This window comes from Mirounga angustirostris, unplaced genomic scaffold, assembly GCF_029215605.1.
Source record: "Mirounga angustirostris isolate CCGP_5_RB_7025 unplaced genomic scaffold, mMirAng1.0.hap1 SCAF_7, whole genome shotgun sequence".
Lineage (NCBI taxonomy): Eukaryota > Metazoa > Chordata > Mammalia > Carnivora > Phocidae > Mirounga > Mirounga angustirostris.
In genome coordinates this window covers 42,035,028-42,058,081 of record NW_026991715.1, presented here as the reverse complement: position 1 = coordinate 42,058,081, position 23,054 = coordinate 42,035,028, and the positions used below count along the sequence as shown (strand labels likewise).

At 36.9% G+C, this 23,054-nt stretch overlaps 1 protein-coding gene across 3 annotated transcripts in view; it reads right to left on the bottom strand.

Annotated features, from left to right (window-relative positions):
• The window catches only part of DDX4 (DEAD-box helicase 4), a 70,040-nt gene that overhangs the window by 28,913 nt on the left and 18,073 nt on the right, over nucleotides 1-23,054 (bottom strand). For 2 of the 3 annotated variants that reach the window (XM_064595589.1, XM_064595591.1), the window contains exons 3-6: nucleotides 21,426-21,503; nucleotides 18,082-18,159; nucleotides 10,072-10,122; nucleotides 6,233-6,292 (exon numbers count right to left, since the gene is read on the bottom strand). In XM_064595589.1, the coding sequence (XP_064451659.1) occupies nucleotides 6,233-6,292; nucleotides 10,072-10,122; nucleotides 18,082-18,159; nucleotides 21,426-21,503 (267 nt within the window). The remainder of the gene's footprint in view (nucleotides 1-6,232; nucleotides 6,293-10,071; nucleotides 10,123-18,081; nucleotides 18,160-21,425; nucleotides 21,504-23,054) is intronic. The other variant, XM_064595590.1, reaches the window with a different exon arrangement.

The window sequence follows — 23,054 nt, the reverse complement described above, 5'->3', positions numbered from 1 at the left end:
CTTCTCTACGGAGCAAATGACTACATAATGACTCAGTACCTCTAGTATCTATAGCTTAATAATTCCATACACAGGAGAAACACAAACATTTAAATGAACATGCTCTTTTTTTCCATAGCTGATGCCAGTTTCTAGTTATGTAAGAAGTCTTATAACTAGAGGTGAAAAGAACATGAAGTTATACAGAATTTAAAAGTCTGAATGACTTTCTTGTTAGAAAGTAGGGACAGAAACTCTACGTATCCTACATGGTGTTAAAAATAATTTGTTTTTAAATAAATAGTTTAAATGGTAAGTAAAACACTATAAAAGTTAAAATGAATGAACTAGATCCAAAAAAAAGGTCACAAAAAAGTGGGGGGTGCCTGGCTGGCTGAGTTGGTAGAGCATGCCACTCTTGACCTCAGAGTTTTAAGTCTGAGACCCTCAATGGGTGTAGAGATTACTTAAAAGTAAAATCTTTTATTAAAAAATCACAAAAAGATAGGTCTAATAAACTTTTATAAAAGTATGAATAGGAAGTATACACTACACACCAATGTTTAAAAAAGTTACCTCTGGGAAAAAGGAGATATAAAATACAAAGGGAAGATGGGTCTTCTAATAATTATGTAATTTTTTTTCTATATTTGAAGTATAAATGACAAAATGTTCCTGTTAAATCCAGATAGTGGTATGCAAGTGTTTGTAATAGAATATTCTCTGCTTTTCTGAGTTTTTGAAATATTTCAAAATTTACCACTTTAAATGTCACTTTTCATAAAATAACATTAATATATTTTTAAAGGTGACATTAGTCCTTCCATGAATTCTGCATTTCATAAGGGACAGGTGACAATCTCTTGCAGCCTTTTAAAGATGTTTGGTAACAATCTTCAGAAAGGAGTAAGTTTATAAATCATTTAAATTTTGTGTATAAGAAATATGAACATCTTTTCTTCATTTAAAAAAGTACTTACCATAAATTTAGCGAGGTCACTCAACCTTCAATATACAAAATTCAATTTTATTTCTATATACTAGCAAACAAAATGAAAATTTTTAAATGATATGGATCACTGACATCAGCAAAAATGGCAAAGTAAGAAACTCCGAATTCTGCTACTCCAAAAAATAAAATGCACAAAAACTGTCAGAATTAACTTTCTAAAATGAAAATTAATCAAACTTGCAGTAACCCAGAGAATATTTTTTAAGCTGATTCTAAGAACAGTGAACTCTGTGGCATATTTCAACTTACTTCAGTCCCGTCTCCTGGCAATTCCACTTCTAGGCATACAGTCAAAAGGTGCAAAGACAAGGACTCAAACAGATAAATACATATGAATGTTCATAGAAGCATTATTCACAATAGCCAAAGTAAGTAAAAACCCAAAGTTCATCAATAGATGAATGGGTAAAATGTGGTATTATACACACAATGGATAATTATTCAGCCATAAAAAGAAATGTACTTTGTTCAGATACATGCTACATGAACAAACACTGAAAACATTATGCTAAGTGAATTAAGCCAGACACAAAAGGGCAAATGTTGTATGATTCCACTTGTATGAAATATCTAGAATAGAGGCAAATTCAAAAAAGAATACAGAATAGAGTTTACCAGAAACTCAGGGGAAGAAGATAAGGGGATGTACTATATAATGGATATAGATTTCTGCTTAGGTTTCTGCTTTCAGTTTTGGAAACGGATAGTGGTGACAATTGCGTAACACTGTAAATATACTTAATGCCACTTACAGTTAAATATAATTAAAATGGCAGATTTTATGTCATAGTTATTTTACCACAAAAAAGGAGCAGAAAATTTCTCAAATTAGATGAAAAATATAAATTCACACATCCAAGAAGCTTAACCAACTCCCAGTGGGATAAATTTAAAGAGATTTACACCTCCACCCTATCAATATAAAACAAGAACAAATGGTGCTAGGACAACTAGATATTCACATGCAAAAGAATAAAGTTGGACCCCTCCCTCACACCATATATAAAAATGAAATTAAAATGGATCAAAGAGCAAAACAATAAAATTATTAGAAGGAAACAGGTGAAAATCTGCATGACCTTTTAATAGGCAAAGGTTTTCTAGATATGACACCAAACGCACAACCAACAAATGAAAAAATAGATAAACCAGACAGCATCTAAATTTAAAACTTCTGTGCTTCAGAGGACACCAAGAAAATAAAAAGGTAACACAAAGAAAGGAGAATATATCTACAAATTGTCTTTCCAATAGCACATGTACCAAGACACAAAGAATTCTTTAAACAATAAAAAGACAACACAGTTTTTTAAATAAGCCAATGATCTAGAAAGACCTTTCTCCAAAAAGATATACAAATAGCCAATACACACGGGAAAAGCTGTTCAACATAATAGTCATCAGGAAACCCAAATCAAAATGACAATGAGATACCATTTTACACCCACACGGATCACAACCACCAAGAAGACACACAATAACAAAGTCTGGTAAGGATGCAGAGAAACTGGGATATTCCTGCATTGTTGGAAGAAGCTAAATTGGGGCAGCTGCTGTGGAAAACAACTTGGCAGTTTTACTCCTAGGTATATGCACCAGAAAAATTAAAACATATGTTCACATAAAACTTGTACACAAAGGTTGATAGCAGTATTAATCATAATAGCCCAAAAGTAGAAACAACCCAATAATCAATCAACTGATGAATAAACAGAATATGGTACAGCTACACAGTGAAATATTACTTAGCCATTACAAGTAATTAAGTACCATCACATGCTACAACATGGACAAACTATGAGATCATCCTAAGTGAAAGAACATACAAAAGATCACATATTACATAATTCCATTTATATGAAATGTCCAGAATCAGCAAATCCATAGCTACAGAAAGTCGATTAATGGTTGCCAAAGGATGGAGATAAGAGAGAAATGGAACTAACTGCTAATAGGCACAAGATTTTGGGTGGGGGAGAAAGAAAATGTTCAGGAATTAAATAGTGATGATGGGCATACAATATAGTGAGTATATTTAAAACTATTGAAGTATACACTCTAAAATGGTGAAACTGTTATATGGAGTATTAGATAAATAAGCATATGCAACACAAAATATCCAATACTAATGTAAAGAAAGACGTGTAATGACTCTCTAGTGAAAAGTGCAACACATAGCTAGGAAAAACTAAAGACCTACTTAAAAAGGGATATTCACGGATTGAAAGGCTCAATATTGTAAAAATGGTCAATCTCCTCAAATTCAATGCAATCCCCAAAATATCCCATTAGGTTTTTTCCAGGAAATTGATAAACTGCTTCTAAAAATCACATGCAAATGCAAAGAACTAAGAATAACCCAAGTAATACTGAAGAACAATAAACTTGGAAGACTTACACTACCAGATATTAGGATCTATTATGAAATTGTAGTAATTAGGCTATATAGCAACGGTGCAAAGATACAGAAACTGACCAAAGGAAAGGAACCACGCCCAGGAATAGTTCCACATATATACTGTCACCTGATTTAGGATAAAGAAGTCCTTGTAGTATAGAGTGCAAAGTCTTTTAGTAAGTGATAAGGAATCAACTGGATACTCTTATGGGGAAAAAATGTACCATGATCCCTATCTTACATCATATACAAAAATAAAGCCCAGATGAATTACAATCTGAATGTACAAGTTAAAAAGATAAAATTTTATTTTTTTCTTTTTCTTTTTCGTTTTTTATTTTATTATGTTATGTTAATCACCATACATTACATCATTAGTGTCTGAGGTAGTGTGTTCCATGATTCATTGTTTGTGTATAACACCCAGTGCTCCATGCAGTACGTGCCCTCTTTAATACCCATCACCAGGCTAACCCATCCTCCCACCCCCTCCCCTCTAGAACCCTCAGTTTTTTTCTCAGAATCCATAGTCTCTCATGGTTCATCTCCCCCTCCGATTTCCCCCCCTTCATTTTCCCTTCCAAAAGATAAAATTAAAAAAAAAAAAAATAGGAGAGACTATCTTCATGACTTAAGAGGAAGCAAAGAGACTCCCAATATAAATGTTATCCAGGAGTTACTTTTACTATTCTTGCAAATTTTCTGTAAGTTTTAAATTATTTGCCAATGAAAAGTTAACAACAGACACCCAGCAGAAAAGATGGCAAAAGAATGGAATCAGCACTACACAAAAGATGATGTACAAATGGCCAGTAAACTTATGAAGCACTGGACATTTCATTAGTCCATCAAGGAAAGGCAAATTAAAACCACAATAAGATATACTACCACATACTCGGCAGAATGGTTAAACTTTAAAGAAAAAGAAAATACCAAATATTGGTGAGGATGTGGGAGTATACCTTAGTGTATCTATCTTGAAAAGATTTCACAACAGCTATTAAAGCAAAAAATATACAAAATCCATGAGGCATCAATTTTACTTCTGAATATATATCAATGGCACCAAAAGAAATGTACTAGAATGTCCACAGCAGCTGCTTCAAAACAGCTTAAAGCTGGAAGACATCCAAACAGCATCATTAGCGTAAGAGTAGAACCAGAGAGCCTATATAGCAATGGTAATGATCTACAACTGCAACCAACACTATAAATGCATCTCACAAATACATTAAGCAGAAGATGGACACAAAAGAGTTGTATGTTGTATGATTCCACCATTTATATCAAGTACAAAAACAGAAAATTAACCTATGCTGCTAAAAGTCAGAATAGAAGTTAACCATGGAATGGGACTGAAAGAAATGAGTGCCATTTGTCTATTTGGCTATTTGTGTGAAAGAAATGAGCATAAAAGGGACTTCCAGAGGCGCCAGTAATTTCTATTTCTTGATCTGGATGCTTGTGAACACAAAAAACCCCGGTGTGTTCAGTTAGTGAAATATCACTGAGCTATACAGGTACAACGCATGCACATGTCTGGTGCTATATCAAGTCATATTTCAATATAAACTTAAATATGCTTATATTTATGCACATCTGTTATTTACTGAGTGACTGCCATGTGCAAATTTCCTACCTTCAAATGTATACAGCTAAAGAGAACAGCAATCAGGATATGCAAAAATGACTGTTTCCCTGCTAGTCACCCTGTATTAGTCAATAAGCCACGATCAAGCACATAGACCTGCAACTGGCTTTTGACTGCCTCACTTAAACATGAATTAGATTAATTTAAAGAAAACACTGAGGAAGATAGATATTCACTGTTCTGCAGAAAACAACCAAACGTTTAAAACTAAAAGCAATGTTTCAAGAACATTAAGTGCTAAAAATTGCTTGTTAAAGAGGGAAAAAATGCAATTTTAAAAGATGAGTCTGGCTTTTTCTTATAGCTAAATTTCCTCCTCATCATTACATGCCCCCCTGCAATTATCATTAAAAAACCCTCAATTTATGAGACAAATAGCCAAACCTCCTTCACCACCAAATTCCTCCCCACCTCACTTCCCTAAGAATGCTATAGTGAAGTCCCCACAAGTCCTATCAGCACTAAGAAGGGCCTGGTATTCAATGGGCTAACTATCTAATGGGCAAAGGAAAATGATGTTCCCAAGTTACTGTAAAAACACTGATGTATCTTGATTATCATATAGTTCCTAAGAATAAACTTTTATCATAAGCAGATTCGCACAACTTTAACAATTTTATAAGTTCACTATGTTTTTTGTGGGTTTTACTGTTGTTATTTTAACATGTCTACCCACAGGTTATCAAGAATTAAATATGGTGGGGGGGCCTAGATGGCTCAGTCATTAAGTGTCTGCCTTCGGCTCAGGTCATGGTCCCAGGGTCCTGGAATCGAGCCCCACATGGGGCTCCCTGCTCAGCGGGAGCCTGCTTCTTCCTCTCCCACTCCCCTGCTTGTGCTCTCTCTCTCGCTGTCTCTCTCTCTGTGAAATAAAATCTTAAAAAAAAAAAGAATTCAATACTGTAATGTTTATACCATCTCATCTCAACTTTATTAGAGGCAGGATTAGCAGAGTATGGTAGAGCACTGCCAGACCTAAACAAAAAATAATCTACAATTTCTTCACTCTCCCATATATCCAAATATTCTATTCAGAGACAAAGACATCCCAGTTCATAGATATTGTGACTGACCAGAACTCACAGTCCCTATTCTGTACTTCATAGCACATTCTGGAGATCTTTGGGGGGAAAAAAAAATCCAGTGACATTAGAAAGTGTAAGTACAAATCGTTCCAAAATGTGGTCCTTACCGCCTCTCTTGGAAAACCCTCTGTTCCGTGTCTGATTATCTTCACAGTCATTATTAGATTCTTGAATAAAAATTTAACATGTGAATAGCATCTAAATAATTAACTTTAAAGTTGTAATATCTAAAGAATAGCACTATCACAGGATAAGTTAGTGAGAAAAATAAGTATTTTTAAGTTAAAATATGAACATTTTAATTCTTGAAATAATTTTAGCAACAGAAATATAAAGACATTATTCAGTCAATTCCCTATAAATCATTTAACATACCTAAATGTTAAGTGTATAACTGAGAATTCACTATTTCCCAAGTGCTACGCACAAGCCGAAGAAGAAGAATTTCATCAATACTGGTATGACTAAAAATGGTTTCAGAAATACCTAGACTATTAAAATAGTCAAGTGGTTCTTAAATGTAGGCCATCGGCCACTAGAAATACATGACTATTCTTTTTATAATAATATTTCTGTAATTTGTCTTTCTTACTGTATCTCAGACATTAGTGGATTTTTTTAAACATATGCAAATTTTTCCCCAATCATCCTAATGAAACAATTGGGGGATATCTTGGCTTTTCTGTTTTTAAGACAATATCAAGTAACATTACCAGTTTCTCAACAATGGAATGAGGATCACTACACTGAAGGCTGCCTAAGAATTAGCTGGAAGGTTTTTTAAAAATAAATTCCTAGAAAAAAATTAAATAGATAGATCCCTAGAATCCAGCCCCAGAGATGTTTATTTTTTTAAAAGTATAGAGAGCAACAAATGAGTAATTTTTAAAAATTTAAAAATGTTACTAATATGACTTGAATAACTTTAAGCTTTCTAGAAGATTTCAACAAAGCCACATCTGGGAAATACAGAAATGATTTCAAGGGACCTTTGTACATGTCATTAAATGTTTAAAATCTGAGAACTTTAAAAGTCATAGTAATGACATCAAGTGGCTAGACCGCTTAGAAGCTATGAGTTAAGTTCCTGCGCAAAAGTACTAATCTACTTAACAACTAATATTGTTTTTTAAGAAATAACCCAGAGCTCTTATTGCAGGCTCCTACTTGAAATGAAGTCAACAACTACTAAATATTCCTAAAGAGTCATTCATCTGATATCAAGACAATTATTTGGGAAACAGGATTTAATACTACAAGGGAGCTTAGCAGGAAGGAAAGAATTTTGAAAAGAAGGTTGCTGGCCCTGGAATAATGAGGACAACTAACATTTATTGCCTTATGTAAGAAAAACCTATAAATTAATTTGAGACCTGACAAGGACAAAGAGATCTCACATTTAATTTTGTCCAGTTATTCCCCTAAAACAAACCTATATTTTGACCACACTAGGAATTAAAATAGGCTAATGACATTGGGAGAAGTTGGGTGATGAGTACAATTACATTAGGAAAGGGGTGAAGGAAACTCTCTGTACTATTTTTCTAACTTGTAATGAGTCTTATACTCTTTCGAAATGTAGTTATTGGAAAAAAATCTGTAGAGTTAGGAAATAAAGCCAAGCACCAACAAAAAAGAGATACTATCCCAAGATTAGCTACAACCACATTACATTACATAAAAATTAGTTACAGAAAGTATATAAAATATATATAACATGTATAAAGTATAAATATTTAAAAATATAAATAACAATATGATACATTAATTATATTAAATATATATTTAGTACATAAATATATTAGGTATCTAATATAAGTATATATTCATATATGTTATATAATAATAGTAATAACACATTTAGAATTCAGTATGGTCTAGCACTGTTCTAAATGAGTAACATGTACTAACTTTTTAAATCTTCACAAAAACCTTGTGAAGTGGGTATTATCCTCTTTTATAAATAGAAAAAATGAAATACAGAAGTTAAATATGTTTTTTCAAGATAATACAACTGAGAGGAGACTCTGGGTCTCAAACCTAGGGTGTCCAAATCCAAAATCAACAGTCCTTATCACTAACTATACCAGATGGAGGAAACTAGACTGCAGGGACAATAACAACCACAAAAGATGCTATTTGTGTGCAGAATAAAAGCTTCTATCATGATATCAAAATCGGTTTCTGGGCTTGCCAATAACAATTTTAAGAATGAAAGAATTCAATCCATATATATAAAGAGAAATATACATATAGAAAATAGACCAAGGGAAGAAAGCAAACTTTTGGAGGAAAGTTCTCTCAGGTGCCATGAGAAACTAGAATTTGTGCTCAAAAGTGATCTGGTCTACCACTGGTAGGAGTCAACTGGGGAAGGTCTTGGCTAAGTGAAAATGATCTTGAATATTCACTGATTTTTAAAAAGGGAGATTAGGTAAAATAGAAATGGAAAAGAAAAAAAATGGTCATTTTTTTTCTTCTGTTAAATATTTGTTCTATGTTATGTACATTTTCATTTGAATAAAATGAAAAAAGCACAGAAAATCAGGGAGAATGAGACTAACAATACTTAGGGAAAACAGTTTTAGTAGATATATTAAAACCCCATATAATTCCAAAGGGTTTTTTTTTTAAGATTTTATTTATTTATTTGAGAGAGAGAGAATGAGAGAGAGAGAGAGAGAGCACATGAGAGGGGGGAGGGTCAGAGGGAGAAGCAGACCCCCGCAGAGCAGGGAGCCCGACACGGGACTCGATCCCGGGACTCCAGGATCATGACCCGAGCCGAAGGCAATTGCCCAACCAACTGAGCCACCCAGGCACCCTAATTCCAAAGGGTTTTAAGGTGATCAGTCTAAGCTTGGTTTTGATTTTGAGAATCACTATTAAGAGTATAATGAAATTAAGACTCAAATATTTAATGAAGATAGATGGCATTTACTGTTTACCATGAATGTGTCTGGTATTGAATTTCATATTTTCATACACATTTTCATTAAGTCTGCCTAACAACCTATAATAGAGATGTCCTCCATTCTGCAGAATAGCAAACTGTGGCTCTGAGAAATTAAGCAACTAGCTCTAAGTCATTCAACTAGGGGGTCGCAGAGCAGGGACAGGAAACAAAGTCTGCAACTCCAAAGTTGTATTATGTTATTAAGATTCCACAGATAAGGGCGCCTGGGTGGCTTTGTCAGTTAAGCGTCCAACTCTTGATTTCAGCCTAGGTGATGATCTCAGGGTTCTGAGATGTAGCCCCAAGTGGGCTCAGCACTTGTCATGGAGCCTGCTTAAGATTCTCTCTCTTTCCCTCTGCCCCTACCCTCTCCTCTCTAAAAAGAAAAAAGATTCCACAGATAAATGATGACCAAACAAAAAGGCATCAGAGTCACCAGGGATGCTTTTTAATACAGGTTCCAAGGCCTCACCCAAATCTACTTAATCAGGTTCTCCTAGGAAAGCACTATTAATTACTGTAATCTATATTCTGGTAACATTACTCTATTCACATCATCCTCTGGTATTCCTCCAAACCAGTTTGTCAGTACCTTTGACAGAAATGTCTTGATTTCAGTAGTCATCCACATTCTCAAGAATCTTTTTCCACTGTCAAGAATTATGTTAGTCTGAATAGGGACCTGCATGTCCCAAACTGCACGTATATATGGACATGGAGTTTTGATTCTTGACATGTTCTTTCCATTATCTACTTTTTCTTAAGGTAGCAAACCATTCAAAAGTTGCACCTCATAGATTAAGGCAGGCTGAGAAAGGTCAAACTAGGATGCCTGAATTCTTGGTTAAGGCTCTGGCAACAGCTGCTTTATAAAACTGAGTTTAAATAAATTAGAACTGAAAAAGACTATGACACTTAATCTTAGTTTCTCTTTAGCATGTACACTGAACATTAAATTTTAAAAGCCACTAGAGAAAACACTGAACTTACCTCTCCAGAAACCAGAGCTATCACCTTCTTCAAACTTGTTATTTGAAAAACCTATACAAAATAGAAAATTAAACATGCAAATTTCTGAAAACAATTACCCGTACCTCTGTGGTAAACCAAAAACCAAAAACCAAAGGGACTACCAGTTATGGTGCCCCCTTAAAATAAAATAAACCACATAGAGCTATATATGTGTGTGTGTGTGTATATATATACTTATATATATATACTTATATATATATACACACACACATACATATACATACACTGAATGAAAACTCAGGTTGCATTATGACTTCTGCCTTGTATCAATTAACTAAGGTAAAAGGTCCAGCCAGTGTTCTATTACCTCAAATGTCATATATATGTAGATGGTCAGAACAGCAGCATATATCAACATAAACACTATATACTTTCTATTCGAAATATCAAAGTTTTTAAAATCTTATAATCTCTTCATCTGCCAGGGGACAATACAACTAAATTATAATTCAATATTCAATAATTTTTCCCATTTCAGTAATAAGGAAATTCTTCCAACATTTTTTGTTTACAAAAATTTTTTTACATCTTTCATTTAGTTCTGCTTGTAAATTTCTCATATAATAAAAACCTGTATCTAGAGTTATGTGTCTCTGGAGCATATAGATACATCTCTAATTTTAAAAGCATTCATCAGTAGTATTTCACAAAATTTTTAAATATTGAATCTTAATAAAATGATCTTTAGTGCAAAGATAGTCAGGGAGCAATATCCACTAAAATTAAAGGTCAGGCAGGGCTGTGTTGGGAGACTCAGGGTGGCTCTACGAGGCCTGCCTGCCTGCTGGGACTCCTGTCATCCTACCTGGGATTTTATTAAATGGCCTGTTTTGGATGGGTTCTGGGGGATGCTGAAAAGATGGCAGAGGAGTAGGGGACCCTATTCCAACTGGTCCCGGGAATTGAGCTGGGTATCTACCAGACCACTCTGAACACCCACGAAATCAGCCTGAGATGTAAGCAGACAGATCTGGATCTCTACAAAAAGAGTATCGCAGGCGGTTGGTTTGGAGGTATGAAGCAGGGAACCGTGATTCCGCGGGCAGATATCAGAGGATAAACGGCAGGGTGAGGGAGCCACTGGGATCCTATACCGCTGGTGAGCAACAACCTTATGCGCCGGGGACGGGGCACAGACTCGCAGACTGGTAGCAGCAGGAAAAGGACTTTAGGGCAGCTCCCCAGATGCAAACCCTGAGCTGCGGGGCCGTGCGTGTGAACTAGGGGCGGCTGGTCGTTTTAGAAGCACAAAGGGCAGAGACGTGCCCCGACCTGGAGGCGAGGACTGGGAGCGCTGCTGAGGGGCGCACAACCCAGGACGCTGCAGTTTATATAGCAGCACAGACACAAATGGAGATGGTGTGCGTGGCCTGGAGTGCTCACTGAAGAACAGACTGTGCGATCTCTCTGCTCTGAGGCAGAGGGCTGGAAACAGTCTCTTCTGCTCTCTCAGAAGAGAGCAGAAAGCCACCAGAGAAAGCCACCAGAGAACAAAAGCCCCAAAAAACCAATTTTCACTGAGCCCATCCCCCCCACAGGGGGCAGGGCAACTCTGCCCAAACAGGGCTGCCTGAGTAATAGTCAGCCGGCCCCTCCCCCAGAAGACAGGCTGGGAGAACAAGAGGCCAGCAACCCTAAGGTCCCTAGAAAACAGGTGCATCTTGTTTGGGTTGTGGTCATTAATTTGGACTCTATACATTCCCTCAAGCACCCACCAAAAGAATGACTAGGAGGAAGAACCCCTCAAATAGGAAAGACTCAGAGACTATGACTTATGCCACAGATTTACAAATGGATTCAGATATAACCAAGCTGTCGGAGATGGAATGCAGGCTAGCAACTGTGAAGACAACAGCTAGAATGGAGAAATCGATTAATGGCAACACAGAGTCTCTAAGGGCAGAAATGAAAGCTGAATTGGCAGAACTTAAAAATGCTATCAATGAGATTCAATCTGATCTAGATAATCTAACACCTAGGATAAGCAAGGCAGAAGAACGAATTGGTGGTTTAGGAGACCAATTAATAGACAAGAAGGAAAAAGAGGAGGCCAGGGAAAAACAACTCAAAATCCATGAAAATACAATCAGAGAAATAAGTGACATAATGAAACGTTCCAATGTCAGAATTACTGGGATCCTGAGGGGGTCGAGAGAGAAGAGGACTAGAAGATGGATTTGAGCAAATCGTAGCTGAGAACTTCCTTAATCTGGGGAATGAAAGAAACACTCGTGTCCTAGAGGCAGAGAGGACCCCTCCCAAGACCAAGGAAAACAGGCCAACACCCCGGCATGTAATAGTAAAACTCGCAAATCTTAGAACCAAGGAAACCATCTTAAGGGCACTTAGGAGGAAGAGATTCCTTACGTACAGAGGGAGGAACATCAGAATAACGTCAGACCTATCCACAGAGACCTGGCAAGCCAGAAAGGCCTGGCAAGACATATTCAGGGTACTAAACGAGAAGAACATGCAGCCAAGAATACTTTATCCGGCAAGGCTGTCATTTAGAATGGATGGAGAGATGCAGAGCTTCCAAGACCGGCAGAAACTGAAAGAACATGTGACGACTAAGCCGGCCCTGCAAGAAATATTAAGGGGGGTTCTATAAAAGGAGAAAGACCCCAAGAATGATACAGAACAGAAATTTACAGAGACAATCTATACAAACAAGGACTTCACAGGCAACATGATGACAATAAATTCATATCTTTCAATAATCACTCTCAACGGCCTAAATGCTCCCATAAAATGGCACAGGGTTGAAGATGGGATAAAAAGACAGGACCCATCCATATGCTGTCTACAAGAGACTCATTTTGAACCTAAAGATACATCCAGACTCAAAGTGAAGGGATGGAGATCCATCTTCCATGCCAGCGGACCTCAAAAGAAAGCTGGGGTAGTAGCAATTCTTATATCAGACAAATTAGATTTTAAGCTAAAGACTGTAGTTAGAGACACAGAAGGACACTATATCATTCTTAAAGGGTCTATCCAACAAGAAGATCTACAATTGTAAATATCTACGCCCCCAACATGGGAGCAGCCATCTACATAAGCCAACTGTTAACCAAAATAAAGAGTTGCATTGATAACAATACATTAATTGTAGGAGACCTCAATACTCCACTCTCAGCAATGGACAGATCATCTAAGCAGAAAATCAACAAAGAAACAAGAGCTTTGAATGACACACTGGACCAGATGGGCCTCATAGCTATTCCACCCTAAAACATTCCACCCTAAAACAACAGAATACTTATTCTTCTCGAGTGCACATGGAACTTTCTCCAGAATAGACCATATACTGGGTCACAAATCAGGTCTCAAATGATACTAAAAGACTGAGATTATTCCCTGCATATTCTCAGACCATAATGCTTTAAAACTGGAAGTCAATCACAAGAAAAAATTTGGCAGAAATTCAAACACTTGGAAGCTAAAGACCACTCTGCTCAGGAATGTTTGGGTCAACCAGGAAATCAAAGAAGAACTTAAACAATTCATGGAAACCAATGAGAATGAAAACACATTGGTTCAAAACCTATGGGATACTGCAACGGCAGTCCTAAGGGGGAAATACATAGCCATCCAAGCCTCACTCAAAAAAAGAGAAAAATCCCGAATTCACCAACTAACTCTACACCTTAAAGAACTACAGAAAAAGCAACAAACAATGCCTAAGCCACACATTAGAAGAGAAATAATTAAGATTAGAGCAGAGGTCAATAAATTAGAAACAAGAAACACAGTGAATCAGATCAACAAAACTAGAAGCTGGTTCTCTGAAAGAATTAATAAGATCGATAAACCACTGGCCAGACTTATCCAAAAGAAAAGAGAAAGGAGGGCGCCTGGGTGGCTCAGTTGGTTAAGCGACTGCCTTCGGCTCAGGTCATGATCCTGGAGTCCCTGGATCGAGTCCCGCATCGGGCTCCCTGCTCGGCAGGGAGTCTGCTTCTCCCTCTCCCACTCCCCCTGCTTGAGTTCCCTCTCTCACTGTGTCTTTCTCTGTCAAATGAATAAATAAAATCTTTAAAAAAAAAAAAAAAAAGAGAGAAAGGACCCAAATTAAGAAAATTATGAATGAAAGGGGAGAGAGCACGACTAACACCAAGGAAATTGAAACAATTATTAGAAATTATTATGAACAACTATATGCCAATAAATTGAGCAACCTGGAAGAAATGGATGTCTTCCAGAAACCTATAAACTCCCAAGACTGAAAGAGGAAGAAATTGACAACCTGAATAGGCCAATAACCAGTAAGGAGATTGAAGCAGTGATCAAAAACCTCCCCAAAAAACAAGAGTCCAGGACCTGATGGAGTCTCTGGGGAATTTCACCAAACATTCAAATAGAAATAATACCTATCCTCCTGAAGCTGTTTCAAAAAACAGAAACAGAAAGAAAGCTTCCAGACTCATTCTATGAGGCCAGCATTACCTTAATCCCCAAACCAGGCAAAGACACCATCAAAAAGGAGAATTTCAGACCGATATCCCTGATGAATATGGATTCCAAAAATCCTCAACAAAATCCTGGCTAATAGGATCCAACAATACATTAAAAGGATCATCCACCACGACCAAGTGGGATTTATCCCCGGGATGCAAGGGTGGTTCAACATTCGCAAATCAATCAATGTGACAGAACACATTAATAAGGGGAGAGAGAAGAACCATTTGGCCCTCTCAGTTGATGCAGAAAAAGCATTTGACAAAATACCACATCCTTTCCTGATTAAAACTCTTCAGAGTATAGGGATAGAGGGAACATTCCTCAAGCTCATAAAATCCATCTATGAAAAACCCACAGTGAATATCATCCTCAATGGGGAAAAGCTGAGAGCCTTTCCCTTAAGATCAGGAACATGACAAGGATGCCCATTCTTGCCACTATTGTTCAACATAGTACTAGAAGTCCTAGCAACAGCAATCAGACAACAAAAAGAAATAAAATGTATTCAAATTGGCAAAGAAGTCAAACTCTCTTCGCAGATGACATGATACTTCATGTGGAAAACCCAAAAGACTCCACCCCCAAATTACTAGAACTCATACAGCAATTCAGTAATGTGGCAGGATATAAAATCAATGCACAGATATCAGTTGCTTTCTTATACACTAACAATGCAACTGTAGAAAGAGAAATTAGAGAAATGATTCCATTTAAAATAGCACCATAAACCATAAGATACCTCGGAATAAACCTAACCAAAGAGGTAAAGGATCTATACTCTAGGAACTACAGAACATTCATGAAAGAAATTGAAGAAGACACAAAAAGATGGAAAAATATTTCATGCTCATGGATCGGAAGAATAAACATTGTTAAAATGTCTATACTACCCAGAGCAATCTATACCTTCAATGCCATCCCGATCAAAATTCCAATGACATTTTTCAAAGTGCTGGAACAAACAATCCTAAAATTTGTATGGAATCAGAAAAGACCCCGAATCGCCAAGGAGATGTTGAAAAAGAAAAAACAAACCTGGGGGCATCACGTTGCCCGAATCCAAGCTATATTATAAAGCTGTGATCACCAAGACAGCATGGTACTGGCACAAAAACAGATATAGAGAACCCCGATATGGACCCTCAATTCTATGGTCAAATAATCTTTGACAAAGCAGGAAAAAACATGCAATGGAAAAAAGACAGTCTCTTCAATAAATGGTGCTGGGAAACTCAACTATTCTCTAACACCATACACAAAGATAATTCAAAATGGATGAAAGACCTCAATGTGAGACAGGAATCCATCAAAATCCTTGAGGAGAACACAGGCATCAACCTCTTTGACATCAGCCACAGCAACTTCTTTCAAGATACATCTCCAAAGGCTAGTGAAACAAAAGCAAATATGAACTTTTGGGACTTCATCAAGATAAAAAGCTTCTGCACAGCAAAGGAAACAGTCAACAAAACAAACAGGCAACCCACAAAATGGGAGAAGATATTGCAAATGACATTACAGATAAAGGGCTGGTATCCAAGATCTATAAAGAACTTCTCAAACACAACACCCAAAAAGCAAATAATCAAGTCAAAAAATGGGCAGAAGACATGAACCAGACACTTCTCCAAAGAAGACATACAAATGGCTAACAGACACATGAAAAAATGTTCGTCATCATTAGCCATCAGAGAAATTCAAATCAAAACCACATTGAGATACCACCTTACACCAGTTAGAATGGCAAAAACTGACAAGGCAATACACAACAAATGTTGGAGAGGTTGTGGAGAAAGGGGAACCCTCTTACACCATTGGTGGGAATGCAAGTTGGTACAGCCACTTTAGAAAACAGTGTGGAGGTGCCTCAAAAAATTAAAAATAGAGCTACCCTATGACCCAGGATTGCACTACTGGGTATTTACCCCAAAGACACAGATGTAGTGAAAAGAAGGGCCATATGCACCCCAATGTTCATAGCAGCAATGTCTGCAATAGCCAAACTGTGGAAAGAGCCAAGATGCCTCTCAACAGACGAATGGATAAAGAAGATGTGGTCCATATATACAATAGAATATTACTCAGCCATCAGAAAGGATGACTATCCAACTTTTACATCAACATGGATGGGACTGGAGGAGATTATGCTAAGTGAAATAAGTCAAGCAGAGAAAGTCAATTATCATATGGTTTCACTTATCTGTGGAACATAAGGAATAGCACAAAGGACATTAGGAGAAGGAAGGGGAAAATGAAGGGGGGGAAATCAGAGGGAGAGACGAACCATGAGAGACTATGGACTCTGAGAAACAAACTGAGGGTTTTAGAGGGGAGGGAAGGGGGGTTGGCGGATGGGGTAGCCCGGTGATGGGTATTAAGGAGGGCATGTACTGCATGGAGCACTGGGTGTTATATGAAAAAAATGAATCGTGGATCACTACATCAAAAACTAATGATGTACTGTATGGTGACTAACATAACATAATAAAATTAAATTAAATTTTAAAAATATAAATAAATAAATAATAAATAAATAAATGGCCTGTTTTGGGGTGCCTGGGTGGCTCAGTCCGTTAAGCATCTGCCTTCGGCTCAGGTCATGATCCCAGGGTCCTGGGATCAAGTCCCACATGGGGCTCCTTGCTCAGCAGGGAGCCTGCTTCTCCCTCTGCCTGCTGCTCCCCCTGCTGTGCTCTCTCTTTCCTCTCTCTCTGACAAATAAATGAAATCTTAAAAAAAATAAAAACAATTAAATTAAGTTAAAGGTCACTATAAGATGGCTGTCAAGCAGTATTTAACCTAAACTACAAAATACTAAATATATTAAGTCATGGCTTCTGCAATACAGAGACTAATCAATTACTGTCTGACAGATGTTAAATTTATATGTAGAATGTATACATAAAGTCACTTAATATCTCAGGTTCAAAAATTTTAACATCCCTTTTTAGCAGAGAAATTTAATACACAATTATGATACAAAAGTACCCTAAAGCCTCAATATATGATTAGATGACAAAAAAGTTTTTCCTTGAAAAGATACATCATTTCAAAATAAACACAATCTGTACAGAAAGAGTGTATTACCACAAAACCTACGTTTTGAGTTATTTAGTTCCATTTCAGAATTTGCAATCCTTCAAGTTGGTTCAGAAAAGGATTATATTCTATCTACTGCCCTCCACAACTGCCCCTTCCCTCCATTCTACCCTCCTTGACTGCTAGGTTTCCAAAATGCTTCAGAAGTCTTCAACCTACACATTAGTGGTCTTGATCTTAAATTCTGTTCCAGTTCTGATATACAGTTTTAAAGTTTTTAAGGAAAAAAAGAACTTCAAAGCTTCTACTGGTTCTTTGCTCAAGTAGATGGAGATTGAAATTTACCTTTGGAAGTACATAAGATGGATCTCTTGTTGCAGGGCACAGAGGAAGGGAGTCTTGAGTAAAGGAAAAAAAACTAGGGTTCACTCAAATTGTGATTATAAGATATCATAAGCAGTTTACCTCTGTTTCCAAAACTCTTTCCAATTCCAAAACCACCCATTGTGGATGTATTCTCTCTTTTATTAGACTCGCCAGCATCTGAAAATGTTCAGATAGAGTTAAAACTCTTTAAAACATAAAATTAACTGTGTCATCAAAAACTAGGAATTAAACCAATCTTTGGGATCACTTAAAAATAAAATCTTTTATGGTGATTAACATAACAATAAAAATATTTTTAAAAAATAAAATCTTTTAAAAAGTGTAGGGGAGGGGAAAAAAAAAAAAAGTGTAGGGGAGGGCACCTGGCTGGCTCAGCTGGTAGAGCATGCAACTCTTGATCTCAGGGTGGTAAATTCAAGCCCCATGCTAGGTGTAGAGATGACTTAAAAATAAAAATTTTAAATGAATGAATGAATCTCCAACATAAAGGGACTTCCAAGGATGGGGGAGAAAGAAGTACAGGAACTTATAAAGATAAAATATCCTGCAACTTCTATTTAAAAACTCCTGAATTATAAAACCAACATAAAAACATAAACATACTACTGATAAAATACAGCTTTCTACTAGTTTTTATTTTACTAGTGACCTTTTATCAGGAAATACAACTCTGTGATTTTCTGTATATTAAAACCTCACCCTGATTAGAGCCAGCTACTTATGCCCCTGTATGAAAGTCCTGCTATTGAAAATTTTATACGCTTGTCTTATTTTTAATTATTTATTACTTATTCATTTTATTAGTATTTAAACTGCTCTCAATCTTTCCACTTTTAAAACTTAAGTTAGGAAGGAACTACATAATAAATAAAAGCTGCAACTACCACTCCCTTAGTCACATCTCCACCCCTCCAGGGTCTTTCTTCACGTTATCCTTGTGAGCTTTATCTCCCACTACACAACGGAGAGCACCCAACATTCTAATTCACACCAAACAACTTCCCTACTCCGCATTGTGAACTTCAAATATTTTCAAAAATTCCTATACACTGTTTCTTAAGCATGGCATTCCCTACTTTCCTATTTTTCCTATCAAAATTCTTTTCACTCTTCAAAACCCCAGTTCAAAGGCTACCTCCTCTATGAGGTCTTCTTTCAGACCTCAGGTCATAATCAATCCTTCTTCCACATTACCACTCTCTCTTTATTTCTTCCATGTGTTTCTCTACCACTAGTTAAGAATTTTGAGAGCAGAGTTGCTACGGCAAGAAGCATGGCTATTTAAAACAAAAAACTGGAACAAAAGACATCCAAAATGACATAAACTGCCGCTTCAAACTATCACTAGAAAAATTAAAGCATTATCTTGTGGTCTTCATAAATTGTGTCTTATCTAACTGTGTAATACCCTAATACAGGGCAGTTAAAGGGTCTGCAAAACTCCTAAAGCCATGTGCAAAATTACGTATGAGCAATTATCCATATTTTCATCAAATTCTAAAGATGAGTGTGATTCAAGAAGTTAAAACTATTTAGGTCATACTTTAGAGAACATGAAAAGTGATCAATTCTATATTATAAGCAATTAATAGTCAATTTCAAAAACAAATTACTAGCTACAAAAGCTCTGAGAAAAAGTTATCATAGAGACTGAAACTAAAATATTACATTAACAATAAGGGAAAGAAGTTACATTCATGGGTCTATGAATTTCCAAGATTATATGTAGTAATGGTAACTTTTTAAAGTATTAATTCAACCAAGAGTTTTGATCAGAAGTTTAATGTGTTTTTCAACCTAAACATATGGACTTAACAATGTGTAGTAAAATCTGTCTCAGTGATGGTTTTCTCATTTAAAAACCCTTTATTCAGAGATACAGGCTTCCAGTTACAGAATGAATAAGTCACACAGATAAAAAATACATCAAAGAAAATATAGTCATTAGTATTATTAATAACGTTGTATGGTGACAGATGGTAGCTACACTTGTGGTGGGCATAGCATAACCTATAGAGTTGTGCAACAGCTATGCTGTATACCTGAAACTAATATAACATTGTGTCAACCACACTTCAATTTTTTTTAAAAAAGATGAAAAAAGGGCTCCTGGGTGGCTCAGTCCTTAAGCGTCTGCTTTCAGCTCAGATCATGGTCCCAGGGTCCTGGGATCGAGCCCCACATCAGGCTCCCTGCTCCGCGGGAAGCCTGCTTCTCCCTCTCCCACTCCCCCTGCTTGTGTTCCCTCTCTTGCTTTCTCTCCGTGTCAAATAAATAAAATCTTTAAAGAAGAAAAAAAAGCATCTTCAATTAATGTAAAACTTAAACAAGATATATGAATATACTTTCTGAATTTGACAATTTAAAAATAGCTAATTAATTTAAAACATTTCTCAGGGCGCCTGGGTGGCTCACTAGCTTAAGCATCTGACTCTTGATTTCAGCTCAGGTCACGATCTCAGGGTTTTGAGATGGAGCACCACATGGGGCTCCCTGCTCAGCAGGGAGACTGCTTCTCCTCTCTGCCCCTCCCCGGCACATGTGCGCCCTATGGCTCTCTCTCCCTCTCTCAAATAAATAAAATCTTGAAAAATACATATATCTATAGATCCACATCTGTGTTAACTGAATCTAAACAAGAAATTAAGTTTTCCAAGTATCGAAAGAAATACCACACATCAAACCTTCAGTGTCTCCAATGAATAAAAATACCTAGAAATAAAGTTTTTCAATTAACATCTTATGAATTCAAGAATAAGTGTTACATGTATTTAAAACTACCAATTAGCCCTAACTTATGCATTATAAAAGAAGTGGTCATATGGATTTTTAAATAAATTGGAGGTTCTAATATTTTATGGCACTATATTAAAATATAAAGCAGAATACTATCAGCATTTTATTATCAAATTTAAAAATGGACTATAGGAAGGTATTTTGCTATATCATTATCTGCCAAATCAAATACTGGTTGTTCTAAAAATAAAAAGTTCCAAGCTTGGGAAATAACCTCCTAATACTAATAAGCTAACAGAAATGCTTCCAAATTGCCTTTTCTTGAGAAATAAAAGCTTAAAAAAGATTCTCCTCACCCAGATCTCTGAAGCTTTTACAAACATTCCTCCTATGCCAATTGTTGGATATCAGTAATCATAAACACATTAAGAAGTAGCTCTGTAAAGCAACTATCTTTAACCAATCAATTAAACCCATCTATTTTATCAATTTAACTATTTCCTACTATCCCAGAAAAGGAAAAAGCAAAAAGCAAACGGTTAATTGAAAAAATTATACACTCGTTATTCCAAAATCTACTGTGTGGTGATTTATAACAGATTTAGCTTTGCACTAAACAGTCATAATAGTCTCTATTCTTTCCACCATTCAAGTTGATAAGATTCAGGAAAGACAAAGATACTTACCTCTGTTTCCCATACTCCTTCCAGAGGCAAATCCACTTCTCATGAAATGATTTCTTCGAGAAGGTCCATCATCCATTTCTAAATCAAGTAACAATTTGAAGCAAGTCAAAGTAAGTATCTTGGTGGTACACAAACTTTAAACCTTTTCAATGGGCCACCCCACATGACAAACGAAGAATTCTATAAGTCAATAAGAAAGACAAACAGCCTAGTAGCCTACCTAAGGTAGTTCTCCAAAAGAAAAATAAATGGTGACTAAATCTTACTCAGTTAAACAAAATGGAAATCAAAGGAAGGAGATAGCTTTTTTCAATCATATGATTGACTGGAAAACAGTTTAAGTTTGCTAATACCAAAAACCACCAAGGACATAGGGAAACAAGCACAAATCATATACTATAGTAAAGCCACAAACTATATCTTGATCCTAGCTTTAAGAGAATATACTTTTTGAAAGTATATTAATTTCTCCTCTGGATAAACAAACCAAATTGTCACAGAGAAACTAAATCAGTACTTAAATCTCTGTATCATGCCTAGATATAGTTTTACAGGTGAGCTCTACCAAACTCTCAAAGAACAAATCATTCCAATGACATATAACCCTCCCAGGAAAGAGAAAGAGGACTTATTCCCCAACTCATTCCACCAAGTCAACCTAACTTTGACATGTCAAGGACAGAAGAAAATCTCTCTTACTCACAAGGAGATGTAAAATCTCCATAACAATTATTAGGAAAACAAATCCAATAGGAAACTGAATAGATAAAACATTATGACCAACTGGGGTTTATTCCAGTATGCAAGAGTATTTTAACATCACAACATCTTAAAAAGGTAATTAACAATATTAACATATTAAAAAGAAAAAAACTATCTCCATAGATAAAAGTACATGAAGTAACTCAACATGATATATGACTTAAAAACTTATAATTAGGAGGGAGAGGAGTAGGAGACCTGGATTTCGTCTGGTCCCAGGAATTCAGCTGGATGGGGATCAAACCATTCTGGACACCTACGAACTCAACAGGAGATCAAAGAAAAGAATAGCAACAACTCTCTGAACAGAAAAGCGAACACTTTCTGGAAGGTAGGACGTGCGGCGAAGTGAATCGGAGGCGATATTCTGGGGCATAGACGGTGGGGGAGGGGGCCGCCGATGGCCGCTTCTGGCAAGTGATAGAGCAGTGGAGCTCAAAATCAGAACTTTTAGAAGTCTGCTCCGCTGAGGGACGTCGCTCCAGTGGCTAAGCAGGTGGTGGAACCCTCGCTGGGACAGTGTGGTCTCAGGACCCTCACAATCACAGAAAGACTGGGGGTGCCAGAGTGCGGCAGAGCCCCCAGGTATCGGAGCAAGAAAGCCGGCTGCAGAGACGGAGCCGAAGAGTGGGCACTCAGCTCGGGGTGCCATAAACCGTGATCCGCGGCAGTCAGGCCACTGCTCTTCCAGCAGGGACCCAAGAAGCAGCAGATCCGGGGAGACCCCCCTTCCTCCCCAGGGAGGAGCAATGCAGGAACGCACCGCAGGCATCTGCTGGGTTTGGAGACTCCACACGGGGTCATGTGCCAGAGACAGAAACGCTCGGTCACAGGCCAGGTGAGCACGGAGTGCGACGGAGACAGGGG